Below are 19,301 nucleotides of genomic sequence, written 5' to 3'. Positions count from 1 at the left end.
TGTCTGGATCTCACTGAATTCAGACTGATTGAGAGCGGAAGAAATCATGCTGGATTGACAGCATGGCCAATGTTGAATGTTTATCATTTTAAGCTTGAAAATAGATCCTTAAACCGAGAAATGGGAACACACAACCACTCCACCGAATAGCAGGCTAGTGATTGCTTTGCAATGCTTGCAGTTAGCCATTGATACCGTCCAAACTACTCATTGTTGAATTTGCAATTTCCAACTTGTGTAATGTTTATGTCCAATGGCCGATGAGCACCTATACATTTTAGCTATAATTTCTCCACACATTTCTCTTCATATGACAACTATTAAAAATAATTTGCTAGTAGATTGTCAATACATGATGATTCATGATGATGGCTGCTAGCTAATATTTTGAAAGTCTGATCAGTCCAATCAAAGCTACTGTAGATATAACGTGATTTGACGTCATTTTATCTGTGGCCAATGACCTTGAGCCTTCTTGGATGGGCTTGAAATTTCTAGCTCTACCCTTAGATTTGGCAGTGACGTAGTGTCCCCATGAATGACAGAACACTGAGCCAATCACGGCAAATCTAGAGATCATTACCAACCCCTACGCTCTGTCTGTGGCTGCCCCACCACCACAGAAAGCACTGAGGTAGGCTGAAACACCTACATTTTGGAGCTGCCTTACTCAAGAAAGCAAAAAAGAAACCATGTTTGTATTGAGTTTTTTTTTTAACTCAATGCATTTTTATTTATTTTTTACATTGTTTACAAACAGATATGTGACACATATTAATCCCAAAACAATATGCAAAACAGGCAAAACAAATGTTGGGCTCAAAACAGGTGGGGCCCCGTTGTCTTGTCATTCTTCAGCACCGTTGTGGAGTACAACAGCTGTGCAGCTGCCTTACTTTGCGCAGAGGGAGAGAACTCCCGTCTCACTTTGTTCATGATGCCAGCCAGGCTTGTTTTCTTTGCAAGCAACTTATTCACCAATGAAAGTGAAGTGAAGAAATTGTCCATGGTGACATTTCTCCCCTTGCCAACGTAAGGTTCCACAAGCCTCATCACCACATTCTCCAACACTTGCTCACCTGCTGCCTGATGCGGATCTTTTCCCAGATATTGAAAGCCGTTCAGCATGTACAATTATACACACTCTCACCGCGTAGCCTACACCAAGTAGACCAGAGTAGACTGATAAGACTGCTTGGATTCAGTGGACTGATATAGGGTACATTATATTTAGAATAGATCATTACAATAGAATGGCCTGCCCTTTCCTTCATTCACAATTTTGATGACATAATTATGTATAGTTCGCTTCCCCTCGCTCATCAACTCACCCATTCTCCCCCTTTCGCAGCATCATACTTTACTTAATGTACTAAATCTTTTGTTATACGTGTGAAATTAGTTATGGTGTAGTTTAGGTTCCGTTTCGAGACAATTATCCGGTGATTATCAGCTGGACACGGCACTTTCAACTGTCAGGAGAAGGAGCGGAGCAGGAGCGGAGCAGGCCCTACTGTCGGGAGAGGCAACGGGGATAACCGTTCAAAAAAATGACATGCCCTCCTAAAACTGGTTATAACGCCAGGTCTGTTTGTGAGATTGAGATCCTAAAAACAACAGTCTGTTATATGGGCTTAGTTAGGAAAAGTCAAGGACGGAGGGGGACGTGAATGGTAAGAGTAATATTTTTTTTTAAATGAATGAGCGGTCAAAATGACTGCTTTAGCCGTTCTAGTGTTACGCCCTTCCTCTAGCTCTGTCCACAACACCCTAGCAAGCCGTGAGGCTACTAGATGGTAATAGGTGCTCATGTTGACCCTAGTGGATGGTATTGAAGGCATCTCCCGATGTCCTGGGGACCAGGACAAACATCTAACACTGCAAGGGATCTGGTGTGACTTGGCTCCTCTTTATGCGCATGCTTTGAATTAGTGCGGCGAAATACTTTGGTGCAGTTTCTCAGTAATTGTGCCAGAGAGAGAGACTGTTGCCTGGTGTAGCAGTGCAGTACCGTATCTCTGGTACTGTATGTAGGTTGTTGAGGCTGTATTATACTGACATGAGTTGCTGGCGTGGAACCAAATCCTGCACACCTGTCAGTGTCCAGGTACAGTATATCACTAGCTAGATCAGGCGTGCACCTCTAGCCCTCAAGAGACTTTCCTGCAATGAAAGAGAATTCATGATGGACAGGTCTAATGTCAAGTCAGAATGGACTGATCATCAATCACGATTCATCAATACTTTACCCCGTCAATCAAGCATCTGAAGCTAGACTGGATATGACCCCTGTTCATTATGTAAACACCCACAGCAATCAGTGTGGTGTCAGTGTGAGTCATGATCAACAAAGGATATCAGGGTGAATTGTGTTGTTGATTCCATGCTTCCTGTTATGTTTGTCTGTAACCAGATCACTAGAATGTATCATGGAATATATTGGGTGGATTTAATAGACCCTTTGATGTCATATCACAGCACAGTGTACTTGTCTTAAGAGGGAGTGTCATGGCGGGTAAAGATCAACTACTACAAATGAAGCAGCGGGTACTCAGAGATATGTATGCTGCAATCGTAGCAGAGATGTAGAGTGTGTGTGTGTGTGTGTGTGTGTGTCTGTGTCATTGTACTGTATCTGTGTGTCTGTATGTAGGGGTGTGTGTGCCTGTGTCTGTTCGATGACTGTGTATGTGCTGGTGTTCTCACGGCATGTGGGTTCTCAGTGGATTCACTCTGACGCACGTGTTTGCCTATCGCCTCTCCCCACCTGACCCTTGGAAAACCATTTGACTCCGTTAGCGCATCACCAATCATCATTTTGTCCAGAGAAATATCAGCGAAATACCAGTCAAAATAAAGTCTCTATAGGGAATAACTCGACGTTACTTGCGTAACCCCTTAAGTTCTCTTTCAATTATTTGTTCCGATATCTCACATGTGGGTATATGGCCAACTCCCGTATAGCAAAGACAGGCTCTCTGCAGCTAGGGTAGTCCTAACATCAGCAACCCTCAGAGGTCCTGAAACTGAGGGAGGGTACAGAAACAACAACCTCATAGCAAAGCCCAATACAAGGCGCACACAGTCTCAGTTTAATGAGGAATTTCCCAAAAACAGTACCCCCACCCTAGCCATTATAAATCAATGTAATATACAGCACGACATCATCCAAGAGAGAAGGGTCCACTCACTTCTGAGGGTGGTGGCTCGATGAGCGAAGAGCTTAACAGCCTTGCCTGAGCTCTCCTACAATCCCAGTAGATGCGCTCCGGACGGACAACTGGACAACTGGACAACGACGTGAAGGTGAAAAGCCATAGGTGCGACAATGGAAAAAAAGTGGAGCCGAGCGTAAAATGGGGTTTCAGATTCAGCAAGAAAGAGAAAGAATGTCCATAGGGGGTGTAGCGGGTAAGGTAAGTTAGAGTTGAGGGTGTGTGTGGGTGGGGAAATGTCCATTGGGGAAGGAGCAGGGGGGGGGGGGTGATTAGTGGTGGCTATTCAGCAGCCTGATGATCTAAGGGTAGAAACTATTGGCCAGTATTTTAGTTTTTGCCATGATGCTTCTGCACTTCCCACGTCCGAGTGATTGAAGCGGGGAAAATAGGGCATGAATTTCTTCAGCATCCTGAGGTTGAAGAGTCGCTGTCGTGCCTCACTACGATGTCCATGTGGTTATACCCTTTCAGCTTCTCTGAGATGTGTATGCCAAGGAATTTGAAGTTATTGATTGTCTCCACCGTGGCCCCGTTGATGAGGATGGGGGCGTGTCCAGCCTGGGTCCTCCTGAAGTCCACAATCAGTTCCTTTGTTTTGTTGATGTTTAGGGAGAGGTTGTTTACCTGGCAGCACACCATCAGAGTGCCTACCTCCTCCCTGTAGGCTATCTCATCGTTGTTGGTGATCAGGCATACTACTGTCATGTCGTCAGCGAACTTGATGATGGAGTGGAACTGTGTGAGGCCACACAGTCGTGGGTATACAGAGAATATAGTAGGGGACTGATGACGCACCCTTGTGGGGCCCCTGTGTTGAGGATCAGAGTCGAGGAGGTAATGTTTCCTACCTTCACCTGGGAGAAGCCCATCAGGAAGTCCAGGACCCAGTTACATAGGTAGGAGTTCACACCCAGGGCTGTAGGTACATTAACCTGAAAAAACTCTGGATAGACTGCGGGCACAAACAGTGGCTAGTAGAGCACAGGCCACATATACGCTTAGGGACGCCAAGTGCAGTAGTAAAGCGAAGGATGGAGGAATATTACATATCCACACTTTTCAGCGGCTAGTAGCTACTGTGAAAGGATCTTAACCCATAAGAGTCTAAGCCCCGTCTAAGCCAGGGGTGGGGGTGGGGGTTTCTAGTAAGCTAGATGGAGTAGCAAGCTAGATGGAGTTGTTTTAAGAAGGTCATACCAAGGATTATTTAGCTATTTGATTTGGAATTTTAAGACACATTGAATAACAGATTCTGTACATGCGACAAGAGATTTACCCCCCCAAAAAATCAAAAGGAAGTTTGTTCTGAAGTGTCTGTCCTATTTCTGAAAGATATAAGATATGTATTTTAACACTAAAGAAAATATAACACAGTACCAGAAATAGTTTGGACACACCTAATCATTCAAGTTTTTTAAAAGAATATTAGTGAAGACAACAAAACTATGAAATAACACATATGGAATCATGTAGGAACCAAGAAAGTGTTAAACAAATCAATATATATTTGTATTTGAGATTCTTCAAAGTAGTCACCCTTTGCCTTGATGACAGCTTTGCACAGTCTTGGCATTCTCTCAACCAGCTTCATGAGGTGGTCACCTGGAATACAGTTCAATTAACAGGTGTGCCTTGTTAAAAGTTCATTTGTGGAATTTCCTCTTTCCTTCTTAATGCGTTTGAGCTAATCAATTGTGTTGTGACAAGGTAGGGGGTGGTATACAGAAGATATCCCCATTTGGTAAAAGACCAAGTCTCTGACATGCACTACTTCTATGGTATATTGGCACAATTCAATGTGAAACAGGATTCCCCAAAATTTTACAAAATACAAAAATAAATTAATGAATCAATTAAACTAAAATAAAACAGATCTGATCCCTACACAGGCTCAAGGGGAATGTGGGAGGGTAGGTCTTCCAGCGCCAGTACCCCTTGCAAGTCTTCAGATGTAAATTCTTTCAATCCCATAAATGTTTCTGCCGCAGCCACAATAATGTTGAATTTCTTAAGACTTCTTTGAGACGTGTGCCGTACAGTTTATAACTGTGGCAATGAACGCCAGAAAATCGATCTTTTGAATGGCAGCTGACATTTACTACAGCCTGTGGTGTGTCCACTGTCATATTTTCACTAGCATCACTTGTTTTCTCAATTATTGTAATCGCCTCCGCGTAGAGGATTTGATTCATCGCTTTAACTTTTGCCATGTCAATCTCCTTCACCCTTACAGGGCATTCCAGGAACTCATGATCCCCACCACAATTGCAACACCGTCATCCTTCTACACACCGTTCATCAATATGCTCTGTCTGTCTGCACACACTTGAAACGTGGCAAAATCCTTTACAATTCTTACACTGCAATGGTTTGGGGACAAAAGCTCTTGCAGCGTATCTGACATAACCAAGCTTCATATGTGTAGGTATCAATGGTGGCTCCTTAGAGGAGGAAGGAGAGGAGCATCCTCCTCAGATAATTTTTTAAAAGTTATCATTTTTAGATAAAACTATACTAGATATAATCATGTCACAGAATAATTTAAAAGCACTATTTTATAGTGTGTCATTTTTTTCACATTGTTTCACTTACTTAGCTAGCAAATGCAGCTAGCTAGTTTAGCCTACTGAAACACCATGCTCAAACAGAGGGATGCTATGTTAGCCAACAAGCACATTTTTCCAACAATTGTTGACAGACAGATTATTTCACTTATAATTCACTGTTTCACAATTCCAGTGGGACAGAAGTTTACATACACTAAGTTAACTGTGCCTTTAAACAGGTTGGACAATTCCAGAAAATGATGTCATGGTTTTAGAAGCTTCTGAAAGGCTAATTGAAATCATTTGAGTCAATTGGAGGTGTACCTGTAGATGTATTTCAAGGCCTACCTTCAAACTCAGTGCCTCTTTGCTTGACATCATGGGAAAATCAAAATAAATCAGCCAAGACCTCAGAAAAAAATTGTAGACCTCCACAAGTCTGGTTCATTCTTGGGAGCAATTTCCAAACGCCTGAAGGTACCACGTTCATCTGTGCAAAGAATAGTATGCAAGTATAAACACCATGGGATCACGCAGCCGTCATACCACTCAGGATGGAGACGCGTTCTGTCTCCTAGAGATGCATGTATTTTGGTGCGAAAAGAGCAAATCAATCCCAGAACAGCAAAGGACCTTGTGAAGATGCTGGAAGAAACAGGTACAAAAGTATCTATATCCACAGTAAAACACGTCCTAAATCGACATACCCTGAAAGGCCACTCAGCAAGGAAGAAGCCACTGCTCCAAAACCGCCATTAAAAAAGCCAGACTACGGTTTGCAACTGCACATGGAGACAAAGATCATACTTTTTCGAGAAATGTCCTCTGGTCTGATGAAACAAAAATAGAACTGTTTGGCCATAATGACCATCATTATGTTTGGAGGAATAAGGGGGATGCTTGCAAGCCGAAGAACACCATCCCAACCGTGAATGTTGTGGGGGTGCTTTGCTGCAGGAGGGAGTGGTTGTAGAGGGTGCAACACAACAGGTCAGTACCTCAGGAGTAAATGTCAGTTGGCTTTTCATAGCCGAGCATTCAGTGGTCGAGACAGCATGTGCATTAGAGAGAGAGTCGAAAACAGCAGGTCCGGGACAGCACATCTGGTGAAAAGGTCAGGGTTCCCGAGCCGGAGGCAGAACAGTTGAAACTGGAGCAGCAGCACGACCAGGTGGACTGGGGACAGCCAGGATGACAGCCAGGGCGCAGGTCCTCTGGGAGGGAGAGAGAATTAGAGGGAGCATACTTAAATTCACACAGTACACCAGAAAGACATGAGAATTACACCAGATATAACAGACTGACCCTAGCCCCTCGGCACATAGGCTATTGCAGCATAGATACTGGAGACTGAGACAGGGGGGGGGTCTGGGGACACTGTGGCCCCTTCCGACGATACCACCGGACAGGGCCAACCAGGCAGGATATAACCCCAGGCCACTAGAGGGAAGTCAACAGACCACCAACATACTACCTTCAGACAAGGCTGAGTACAGCCCACGAAGATCTCTGAGTCTGCGTCTCTCACATGGATAGGCTGTCCATTCCATAAAAATGGAGCTCTATAGGAGAAAGCCCTGCCTCCAGCTGTTTGCTTAGAAATTCTAGGGACAACAAGGAGGTCTGCGTCTTGTGACCGTAGCGTACTTGTAGGTCTGTACGGCAGGACCAAATTGGAGAGATAGGTAGGAGAAAGCCCTTGTAATGCTTTGTAGGTTAGCAGTAAAACCTTGAAATCAGCCCTAACCTTAACAGGAGCCAATGTAGGGAGGCTAGCACTGGAATGTACAGTATGTGGGGTGTTAACCTGAGTATGGAGATATAACATAGCCTTTTCCTTACCGTCATTGAAATATTATGTAATAATCAAATACTTTAATCGTACATTCTAAAAATCTATCCAAAATATATTTATTTTGAAAATTATTAATTATGTCAAATCTACACAGGCGTGTTTTCCCCCATGATATTTCACTGCTTTCTAACGATGTCTCTACCTTTCTATCTCTAGTCAGAGGAATATGTTAAGGTTTTCATATTCATAGTGTTTTATACTTGTTTTTCTTTGTCTACCTCAAGAGTATTGTACGGTGATTAAAGCTTGTCAACGCTGATAGTAAGTGCGTGTTTGTGTGTGTGTGTGTGTGTGTGTGCACCCAGCACCCACACCCCATTTTGCACTCTCCCCATTTCGCAGTTGCATTTTAACAGTGCTCTACTTTAATCTTCAAACCCCTGTCTTCTCCCTCGGCTTTGAAGCTGTGTATTAATGGCTGCATTACACATGCAAAGGAGATGGAGAGAACATGGCTGCACCGTCGCTTTCTCTGTTGTACGTTTTTGTTGTGTGCTGTGTGGTGGGAACACTGTTCACTTCTTCAGTGGTCCTCGCTTTGCTTCAGTGTTGAGAGCCGCTTCCTTCCCCATCTCATCTTGCAAGGTTCAAATAGCGCTGCTTATTGCGTTGAGTCTTTTGGGTCGTCTGTGCGTTTGGTTTAATGTTGTGGTGCTGCGGCAGGTTCTCAATAATGACAGGGGTGTTGTGGAACTCTGTGTCTCTCATTCAGAAGTGTATGTATGTGGTGAGGAGTGAATAGGATCTGATTGGATCTTCTCCCCATTCTCTAGTTCCCTGGTTTCCTTCAAAGGCGAACTGTCTCCTGTTATCTACATTCACACACGCACACATGCACACACACACACACGCGCACGCACACAGAGAGATAGAAGGGAGAGATAAAAAGGAGTGTTCAGATCCTGCAAGGAGACAGATTGCACTGGAGCAACTGCTCATTATCTGAGGCTGTTTTGAAAGGACCATAAAGTTGTGAGAGAGACCGAGACAGAGAGAGAGAGAGAGTGTGTGTGTGTCTTGGGGTTTCAGTGGCCTTTGAAGGTTTTCTCAGAACTCGTGGAATGGTGATGAAATAGCCGATAGCGGGAAGGAGAGGGTGTATTTGTGTGATCTCTCTCTACGAAAGATCCATAATGACGTAGTGTGCTGTCGTCTCTCAATCTTGCTGCTCAGAGCATTAACACTTTACCACCCAGTAGGCAAAGTAAGATAGGTTCATTCTATATTCTGAATGAAAGGCGAAAAGGCATCTTTTCCGGACATTGAAAATGCGTATTGTCAGGACGTTGAAAATGCATATTGTCCAGAGGTTGAAAATGTGTATTGTCCAGACGTTGAAAATGCGTATTGTCCAGACGTTGAAAATGCGTATTGTCCAGACGTTGAAAATGCGTATTATCTAGACATTGAAATCAGGTACATTTTCGGTTCAGAATTAAAGTTGAAAAGACCTAATTTAAAGATGTTGAAAATATATATATTTTGTAGAATCAATGGCCAGATTTCAACTGCACATACATTCTCAATGATGTAAGCATTATATCACAATAATTATGTTTAAATCCATTTAATATAGAAGAGGAACCAACTGAAGATCGCAGCATAGTATATTTATTATTGCTCCCATCTATCACATGCACTTAATTTTCAAAAGATTTTAAACTGTCAGCGATGATGTTCAAAGTAGCTCAACCTACAGAACAGTCAACTTCAACTACAATAACATTATCAGTAACAGTTACAGAAGTATATTTACAGAATATATTTTTCTTGCTATGACAGTGATATGTTGTTGTTTATCTATCTTAGTTGAATGCAATGATTGTAAATCACTCTGGATAAGAGTATCTGCTGAATAACCAAAATGTAAATCGAAAACAAACACTTGCAAAGAATTCTGGTTATTATTCCAATGAGCTCCACCCCCCCAAACAAATACAAATGTGATTGGTTCGGACCAGACCAAATCTGAACAAATCATAGACGCCTAGGCTATGTTTCTCAGGTTTGAACAGCATAGTACAGTACGGCACAGTTCAGTACAGTACGGTACAAGACAGTAGAGATTGATTCAGTAGAGTAAAGTACAATACAGTTTATTATACTGTACTATAATCTACTGTGCTGGACTGTATTGTACTGAAGTATACTTTACTTACCATTACTTTGGTTCAGACCGGGCCAAAAAATCGGAACTAAACATAAATAAATGTCTGTTTGGGCCAATTGAAGGTTGGTTCATACTCTCCATTTTTATTCTAGATAACTTTATCTTTATCTTTATCAAAATAAAGCAAAAATAATTAGGCCGACTTCATCCAGTGTTCCAAATATTGTATTTATGCGATATGCAAATGTGTGCTTTTTTGTTGTTGAATTTTACCCCCCTTTCTCCCCAATTTCATGGTATCCAATTGTTAGTAGTTACTATCTTGTCTCATCACTACAACTCCCGTACGGCTCGGGAGATATGAAGGTTGAAAGCCATGCATCCTCTGAAACACAACCCAACCAATCCGCACTGCTTCTTAACACAGCGCGCATCCAACCCGGAAGCCAGCCGCACCAATGTGTCGGAGGAAACACCGTGCACCTGGCGACCTGGTTAGCGTGCACTGCGCCCGGCCCGCCACAGGAGTCGCTAGTGCGCGATGAGACAAGGATATCCCTACCGGCCAAGCCCTCCCTAACCTGGACGACGCTAGGCCAATTGTGCGTCGCCCCATGGACTTCCCGGTCACGGCCGGCAGCGACAGAGCCTGGGCTCGAACCCAGTCTCTGGTGGCACAGCTAGCACTGCGATGCAGTGCCCTAGACCACTGCGCCACCCGGGAGGCCCCAATATGTGCATATTTAATTAAATATTGCCGCATTTGCCTACTGTAATAGAATATACAATGTATTCAAGGTTTAAAAAAGCTTCTAAAGTTTGGAATTTCCACTTTAAAATATCAGACTTGATTTGCCCTAACAAAAAGTGTATCAACTCCTAAAATAACAACAATATTTCACATTTCCTGTTGCTGCGGGGATTCTCTTCCTGCTGTAGCAAACTGGCTGAAATTAAAATCTGTAGGTAAATAAGTAGGGGATTTAAATAAAAATGACAGTTGTTTTAGATCTATTTTACCTTGTGATTGCTGGAGACAAATGTGAAAATAGTAATTTCAGCAAACTGAAAAGCATGACAGGTATTTCGGGCCTCTTTTCCACAATAAAGTATAAATAGCTGTGTCGATATTCCACATTTTTATTCAAGGCCTGTGCCTTCATAATTTGCAGGGGTGAAATTTGGAGACCCAAGTCGAGGCTGTAATCTATGGAAACCTTTGCGCACTGATGGTAGTGCCAAACCTACCGAGTTGATTTATGCACTGTATAATGTTTTATTTATATGCCCTTTTGATATATATATATATATATATATATATATATATATATATATATATATATATTATATACAGTATTTTAACCATTTCCATTATATTAAATATGAGCCCCATCAGTAGCCACCATCAGTAATACCCACATGCATAATAAAAACTGCCACTTGTGCAGTGATATTTTAGTTTCCTTCCATTTGTAGCCTACATTTTGCATCATTCCATTACATCGTTAGTTTACCTTTCTTTCCTCTGTCAGGTCTATGCGGTTGTTGCTGAGGATGGCTAGCAATAGTGGAACGCGTTAAGCTAACGTAATAGAAGTTGTGCAATCATTTGGGACATGTTTCCTACAGTATTTTAATCCTTGTGGAAGGCAGACCGTACATAGAAGTTTAAACCTGGAGCCTGGCTCACAGTTCACGATGACTGGACCATTGTCATCACAGTTCCTTGATTAGTGAGGATCAGGGTAGATTTCTAGGAGTATTGTTCAACCTATTGTCCACTTTTCTCACATTCCAAAATGTAATAGTTTGATCAATTGAATATGGCAACTTTCAGGATGAAACAAACTACTGTATTTTTTTATTAATCAATATATTTACTGTTTTTAAAGGCTCTCCAACTCTGTTTATGTGTGATTCATACATACTTTTCTAACCCTGCATAATCTACATGATCAGAGTATTTAAAAATCTACCCATTGGTGCTGAAAAGGAGACCAATATGTGTGTACGTACATGGTAATGGCTGGAGCGGAATCAGTGGAATGGTATCAAATACAGCAAACAAATAGTTTCCATGTGTTTGATACAATTCCATTCACTCTGTTCCAGCCATTATTATGAGCCATCCTCCACTCAGCAGCCTCCACTGATTTACATGGCTTAATAAAATTAAAGGTACACCAAATTTAAAGGGATGGATTTAGATAAATGTACTGAAAACCCTTGAATTAAAACACCACAATAAATGATTTTGGCCAGCAAGTGGGAGGGTTTTCAGAGTTGAATTCAATTTATTCAGCCCATGCAAGGGAATCCCGCCTGCAAAGCCCATTACATACCTACATAAGGTAAGTCTGAATACCAATCACTGAGAAGTGAGCATTTCCTTAGTCTGAATTGGGCCCAAAATTAATAAATAAATCCATTCCCTGACCCTCTCCTCTCGTTGAGTGACCTGGCAGTGTAGATCTGAAGGGATCCTTATGGACCACTGCCTTTTTGACCTCCAACCAGCACCAATGAGCTTCATACTGGAACATCAGCGTCACCATCTAGGAGGGAGGGGATATTGGGAGAGAGAAGTTGAGGCAAAGCGAGAGATGGATAAGGATAATGGGGAATGACACACATACACGCACACACACAACCCTGCCCTGCCACCTCACCCATTCGCAGTCCTGTCACATTGTTAAGATACAGCCCCCTCCTCTCGTGACACACGTCCATTGATGAATGAGCAAATTAGCAGACATCCACGCCGGTGTCATTAAACCCCCTGGTCAAACAGAGAGACATCACACACAAACGCACACCAAAGCACACACACACGCACACACACACACCACTTCCCTCTAGTGCATAATGAACAGCACAAACTAACAACTCACTTTAATGGCGGCTGTAACTCTCATGGCTGGGTTATTACAAAGGTCAGAGGAATTATGGGATATTTGAGAAGCAGCCTGTAGTGTCTGGTAGAGGCACGATGGATCCATGATGGGTTTTAATGAGGGCTGGTACCGAGGCTCTTATACACACAGTCGCTAGAAAGGGGGGGGGGGAAGACAGAGAGAAAGAGAGAGAAAAACAAAGAGAGAGAGAGTGAGTGAGAAGTCAAAAAGGTGCTTTTCACTCAGCCTCAGGTGTTTCCCCACCTCTCCTCTCCTACTCTCTCATCTCTGTCTGTCATCTTCCTAAGTGATCCTTTCGCTCTCTCTCTGTCTCTCTCTCTCTCCTTATATACTACCATTTTTTGCTGGTGGCTGCTTTGTTCACTGATCTGTAAAACTGTAAAAACTCAAATTATGACATTCATAACACGCTCGTTCGAGGGCATTAGAATAAAACTAAACATATGGATCATAACATTAATCTGTCCAGTTATTATGTCTCCTAAACGGAGGGAAAGAACAGAAGCAGGCACTGCTGAAGGGTGGCAGATGGTGTTTAAAAAGAGAAGTAGAGAGGAGAACTCTATTCAGCACCACGGACAACAACTCTCAACCTTGCGCTCTGGTTGCGTTCAGCACCATGGACAGTGACAGAGAGTAGCGTGCCGATTCTGGTACATGCAAATGAGTGTCTCATTCTGACCTGGACAACCAGGTGTGTTCCATCTCTAGCTAACTGACATTTCCTGATCAATATGTGCCAACAGATCCAGACACTCTGGCCCTGGAGGACTGGAACTTGGCACCTCTACTGTACAGACACCTCTATACCTGCACCTGGCTAAACGCAACCATGTGTTGTCCTCTCTCTTTCTTTCCCTGTTTTCTACAGGGGGATAGCTGGGAAGAAATGTGGCACCATAATTCTATCTGCAGAGGAGCTGGGAAACTGTAGAGTAAGTAGAGCTACTACTACCTTCTGACAATACTATCACTGTGAAGTAGACTGTAAACACCACTACCTTCTGATATTCCTTTTAACTGCCTTGTCACTACGTACAACTTAAGCATAATTCTCCTGTTACCTGTCCCTGCATATCTTCATACTGTACTGTATATAACTGCAGAGAAAGCACAAATCTACCTTCTCACATTACCATCACTGTTACGGCACACAATATCATATAAATATCATAGCACTACTGCTTACTCTTACAATTGCCTATACCCCTCAAATTCAAAATCTGGACCTTGAAACCAGTCCCACTGCTTTTTTTCATTGTTTACATCTAAATTAGGGACTGATTTAGACCTGGGACACCACGTGGGTGCAATTATATTTCTCAGGTAGAACAGCAAACCAGCAGTACTCCAGATCTTGTAGGGTAAGTTTGGAATACCCTAGACTAATCGTATCATTGCTTACGGAGATACTACCGCTTCTCATTGCTTCTAAGACATCCTTAATAGCTCATCATGTTGACACTGTATTCAGTGTTAGTCTGTTACTGCCCGACTGTCTGATTGTAGATACAGTGTGAATAAGGTTTCTAGCTACAGTACTCACTTTAGATGTATGCAGAAAGTTACAGTTGACTTGAGGCCAAAATGTTCAGACAGATTTCACAGATCAGAATGATGGAATACATACGTATCCTTGGGTCCTTGGGTCTACTGGTCACAAAGAGATGAAGCACCTACTTATTGAAGCACACAGGATCCATAAAGGAGACAAACGGGACATACAGTGCAGAACATCCTTGGAGTTGTCTGAGAGACTTTCAACCTAGCTGAAAGACAGTTGATGTTTCTAACCTTTCTAAGCATTTAGTGAAGGAACAAAGGATGTAGCGTCCCTGTTCAGCTATTAGAATGGGATGGGGCTGATTTACACACACACACACACACACACACATTTCACACATACTTTTAATCTTACCGTATGCTTCCCAGTCTAAACAGTTTGTGCACACAAAACAAAATCTTGAGGCAAGTCAAAGTTCGGTAGCGGAAGTCTACGCCCCCTTCGTAGGTGATTGGTCAACAGTATTACAGCTAGTAGGAGTGGGAAAATGAAGTGTTTGTTGTCATGGAACGAGAGACGACTAGTTTTCAAGCACATTCTTTCACTTGAGAAATACTGTGAAATACTGCAACAAACATCATTAAGACTAAGACCTCTTTGGGCCACAATGTCAAAATAAATGACAGATTTCCTGATACATCTTTGATTAATTTAGTCTTTGGAGGAATTGTTTCTGGCTATGTTGTTGCTACAGTGGCCCAAGAGGGACAAACAACAGTAATATTGTAGTTCTCATTTTTCAAGCGAATGTCTTTAGGGAGTATACGAGCACAGACGTTCGCTTAGCCAAGTTCTACTAGGTGCCAACCGAACCGGTGTATGCAGCCACCTTTACCCTAATAGTGGACACAACTGAATGCATTTAAACAAAATGTGTATTCTGCATTTAACCCAACCTCTTTGACTCAGATAGGTGTGGGGGATGCTTTAATTGACATCCATGTCATTGGCACCTTGGGAGCAGGTGTTGTTGGGGGGTTAACTGCCTTGCTCAAGGGCAGAAAGACAGGTTGTTCCACCTTGCCAGCTCGGGGATTTGAACCAGCGACCCTTCGGTTACTGGGCCAATGCTCTTAACCGCTAGGCTACTTGTCACTGTAGCCTGTGATGGGTGTGATATATCAGTGGAACGGTGTGTATCTAATGAAATGACACAGTGAGATGATGAGAGGAGGTTGAATGGTCCCCTTGGCTCTCCTAGCTCTTCACTGGGCTCCACTGAGCTATGGCATGACAGATTATATCTATGTGATATCTAAGCTCTGTCATCTCTAGGCTCTGTAATCTTTGTCATTTATATGGCTCTCAGTACTAGGCTAGATCTGACACTGATGTGAGAGACATATAGAGACAGACAGAGAAAGAGGAGAGGTAGAGAGGGAGAGAGGACAAGAAGAGAAATAGATGGGGGAGAGGATAGGGAAATAAATACAGAGAGGGACATAGAGAGAAACAGACAGGGAGAGATGGAGAGAGAGAGAGACAAAGAGAGAAAAAATGACAGACCGAGAGGAAGGAATCAATAGTGGATTATATTGATGCTCTGTGCAGCTCTGACTGTAAAAGCTACTACAGCTGATCGTAATGTTTGACTAAATGGGCTTTAATTAAAACCCAGCCGTCTGACTGACCTTGTATCAAACTGACTGGGGGACAATAACGTTACAGTACAGCTGTTAAAAGGACCAGTAGACTTGTCACTGACTAGCAATATGTACAGTAACAAGACCAGCACAGTGAGAGAGACCACACACACACGTACACAAACACAGCCGTGCATGCACACACACTCTCCAAACACACACACTTACAAACATACGCACAATATACGTACCCCCTATAGCAACCCCATGTGGCACCAAACAAACTAGCACAGAGATTTCTTGTCATGTTTCTCTCATCCTTCTCTCCCCCTGTCCCAGCCTCTTCCTTCAACAGGGGCTCTAAATGAATCACAATGTCCCCTATCTTCTCTCTCTTTATTTCTCTCTCCCTCTGATCAATGTGTCTTTCATGCCTCCCTCCGTTAAAGCAGCAGGTATGGAACTAACAGGACTTGCATCCCTTCTGTCCTTCCTGCCCATCTCTCCTTGTATTCCAACGTACCACCACCACCCACCCTGTTCCCTTATTTGTCTATATTCATCCCCTTCTCTCTCGTCTACACCACCACCACCAGCACCAGCACCCACCCTGTCCCCAACCCTTTCTTCATTCATCACCACCACCCTGTTGCCTTCTACATTACCAAAGCTTTCTTCATCCCATTCCCTCTCCTCTTCACCACCACAGACATGATATATGATACCCAGCATTCACAATACCAAGCTTTTCAGATCTCACTCTCTCCGTCATTCTCCTCTACCTCCTGTGTGTTCCTGTCCCCAGGCACCCCACCGTCCCATCAATCCTCCCCACCCCGTTCAGATATTGATAAACTTATTCTGCCCACCTTACCCATCCAATGTTGATCACAGACTTTATGAGGGGGCATGTACAGTGGCTTGCAAAAGTATTCACCCCCCTTGGCATTTTTCCTATTTTGTTGCCTTACAACCTAGAATTAAAATAGATTTTTGGGGGGTTTGTATCATTTGATTTACACAACATGCCTACCACTTTGAAGATGTAAAACATGTTTTATTGTGAAACAAACAACACACAAGACAAAAGCAATTACAGCTGCAAGTATCTTGGGGTATGTCTCTAAAAGCTTGGTACATCTAGCCACTGGGATTTCTGCCCATTCTTTAAGGCAAAACTGCTCCAGCTCCTTCAAGTTGGATGGGTTCCGCTGGTATACAGCAATCTAAAAGTCACACCACAGATTCTCAATTGGATTGAGGTCTGGGCTTTGACTAGGCCATTCCAAGACATTTAAATGTTTCCCCTTAAACCAATCGAGTGTTGCTTTAGCAGTATGCTTAGGGTCATTGTCCTGCTGGAAGGTAAACCTCTGTCCCAGTCTCAAATCTCTGGAAGACTGAAACAGGTTTCCCTCAAGAATTTCCCTCTATTTAGCATCGTCCATCAATCCTTCAATCCTGACCAGTTTCCCAGTCCCTGAGGATGAAAAACATGGTTGGTATTCTTGGAGTGATGAGAGGTGTTGGGTTTGCGCCAGACATAGTTTTCCTTGATGGCCAAAAAGCTCAATTTTAGTCTCACCTGACCAGAGTACCTTATTCCATATATTTGGGGAGTCTTTTGCTTATTTTTTTCTTTAAGCAATGGCTTTTTTTCTGACCACTCTTCTGTAAAGCCCAGCTCTGTGGAGTGTATGGCTTAAAGTGGTCCTATGGCCACTTGCTTAGTGGTGTTGCAGACTCTGGGGTCTTTCAGAACAGGTGTATATATACACTGAGATCATGTGACAGATCATGTGACACTTATATTGCACACAGGTGGACTTTATTTAACTAATTATGTGACTTCAAGGTAATTGGTGGCTCCAGATCTTATTTAGGGGCTTCATAGCAAAGGGGGTGAATACATATGCACGCACCACTTTTCAAATTACTTTTTGAATTTCCCTTCATCAGTTTGGATTATTGTGTGCATGTCCATTACATGAAATCCAAATATAAATCAATTTACATTACAGGTTGTAATGCAAAAAAATAGGAAAAAAAGCAAAGGGGGATGAATACTTTTGCAAGGAACTGTATGTGTCACAGCTCCCCAATGAGTCTGGAACAGCCATAGAGATCCTACTAAATTACTAGAGGGCTATGTCATAAACCCGAAAAGTTCCAGAACGGTCAGAAAATGTCAGCAACTGTTTTGTGGTCAGGATTAAATCCATCCGGGTGCTGCCAACTCTCACACATTGGCTGTGAGACACACGTATTTGACCATCTTGTCACACTCTCAATGCATACCTCATATCTCACACATTGAAAAGTACTGCTTTTATTTTTCTAATTAGTCCATTGTATTGTCAGCGTGTTCTTTTCAACTGTGCTCCAAATCGTTTTGAAGTTTGAGCTTCTGCGCCTACAGTTTCACATCACAAGCAGAGCCTCTATCATTATCATGTCTTGACACAGCACTGTTTTATGTACAATGTTGGCAACAGAATTAAGTTGATGTTACTCCTGTCCCTATTGCAGAATGCAGCCTTTTGACAGCATGTACTAAAGTCGATTTAATCCCAATTTGCATTAGTCCCCTTGTTTGGTGATTGGCATTTATGCTGTGACAATGAAACGCCAGCAGACAGACCTACAGTATGTTTTAGCAGGGAAGTTTGGTAGGGTGACCTGATTTGTAACTATGAAAATAATTGAGTCAAACATTGTAAACCCAAAATTGTACGTTTTATTCTAGAGGGGGGGACGATAAATAGAAAATAATTGAGTTAGGGTGTGAGGGCAGATAAATGGCATCATGTCTTCAAGACATTTTTATTATCTATTTATGTCACGACTCCCGCCGAAGTCGGCTCCTCTCCTTGTTCGGGCCGCGTTCCGGCTTTAAATTCCCTAATCACACTGCATGTATTTAGTCCTCTGTTCCCCCCCATGTCTTTGTGTGAAATTGTTTTGTTACGTGTTGAGTAAGATGCACCAGACTGGTTTTTCTCCCGGGTATCGTATTTTGACCCGTTGTATGTATTTGTCACACATTTGTATATTTGTGAGTGATTTCGCGCTTATTGACTTTTACCTCTGGCTGGAGGATTTTTGACACAGTTGCGTCTGTCTTTTGTGCTTTTTCCAAATAAAAGTGCGCCTGATCACAACTCACTGCTCTCAAGCACCTGTCGTACCAGTAGCGCACAACATTGACAATTTACTTTATTTAGCCTGATCAGTTTTTTGCCAGTGTAATCACAAATTTGAAATATGACATGCCTCCTTGTGTCTTTTGAAAGTGAGTTATATGAGGCGACGTATTTTTGCAGTGATTCATGGACAGTTTTTAATAAGTTATACAGATAAGCAATGGATATTGAATTTTCCAGGAATCAAAAAGAGATTTATTTTATTTTACTATTGTGCACATGCTAGGCAGAGATGGTAAGGGGACTCAACTCATAAACGCATCATATTTTTTTATATGTAGAGTAAGATCATGGTAAGGATCTTCAA

At 42.6% G+C, this 19,301-nt stretch overlaps 1 protein-coding gene across 2 annotated transcripts in view; it reads left to right on the top strand.

The window, feature by feature from the left end:
- cpne5b (copine Vb) overlaps window positions 1-19,301 on the top strand; it is a 189,470-nt gene that overhangs the window by 103,268 nt on the left and 66,901 nt on the right. For both annotated transcript variants that reach the window (XM_042324199.1, XM_042324200.1), the window contains one exon: window positions 13,516-13,579. In XM_042324199.1, coding sequence (XP_042180133.1) covers window positions 13,516-13,579 — 64 coding nt within the window. The remainder of the gene's footprint in view (window positions 1-13,515; window positions 13,580-19,301) is intronic.

This window comes from Oncorhynchus tshawytscha, linkage group LG07, assembly GCF_018296145.1.
Source record: "Oncorhynchus tshawytscha isolate Ot180627B linkage group LG07, Otsh_v2.0, whole genome shotgun sequence".
NCBI lineage: Eukaryota > Metazoa > Chordata > Actinopteri > Salmoniformes > Salmonidae > Oncorhynchus > Oncorhynchus tshawytscha.
This window is presented reverse-complemented; position numbering and strand designations above follow the sequence as displayed.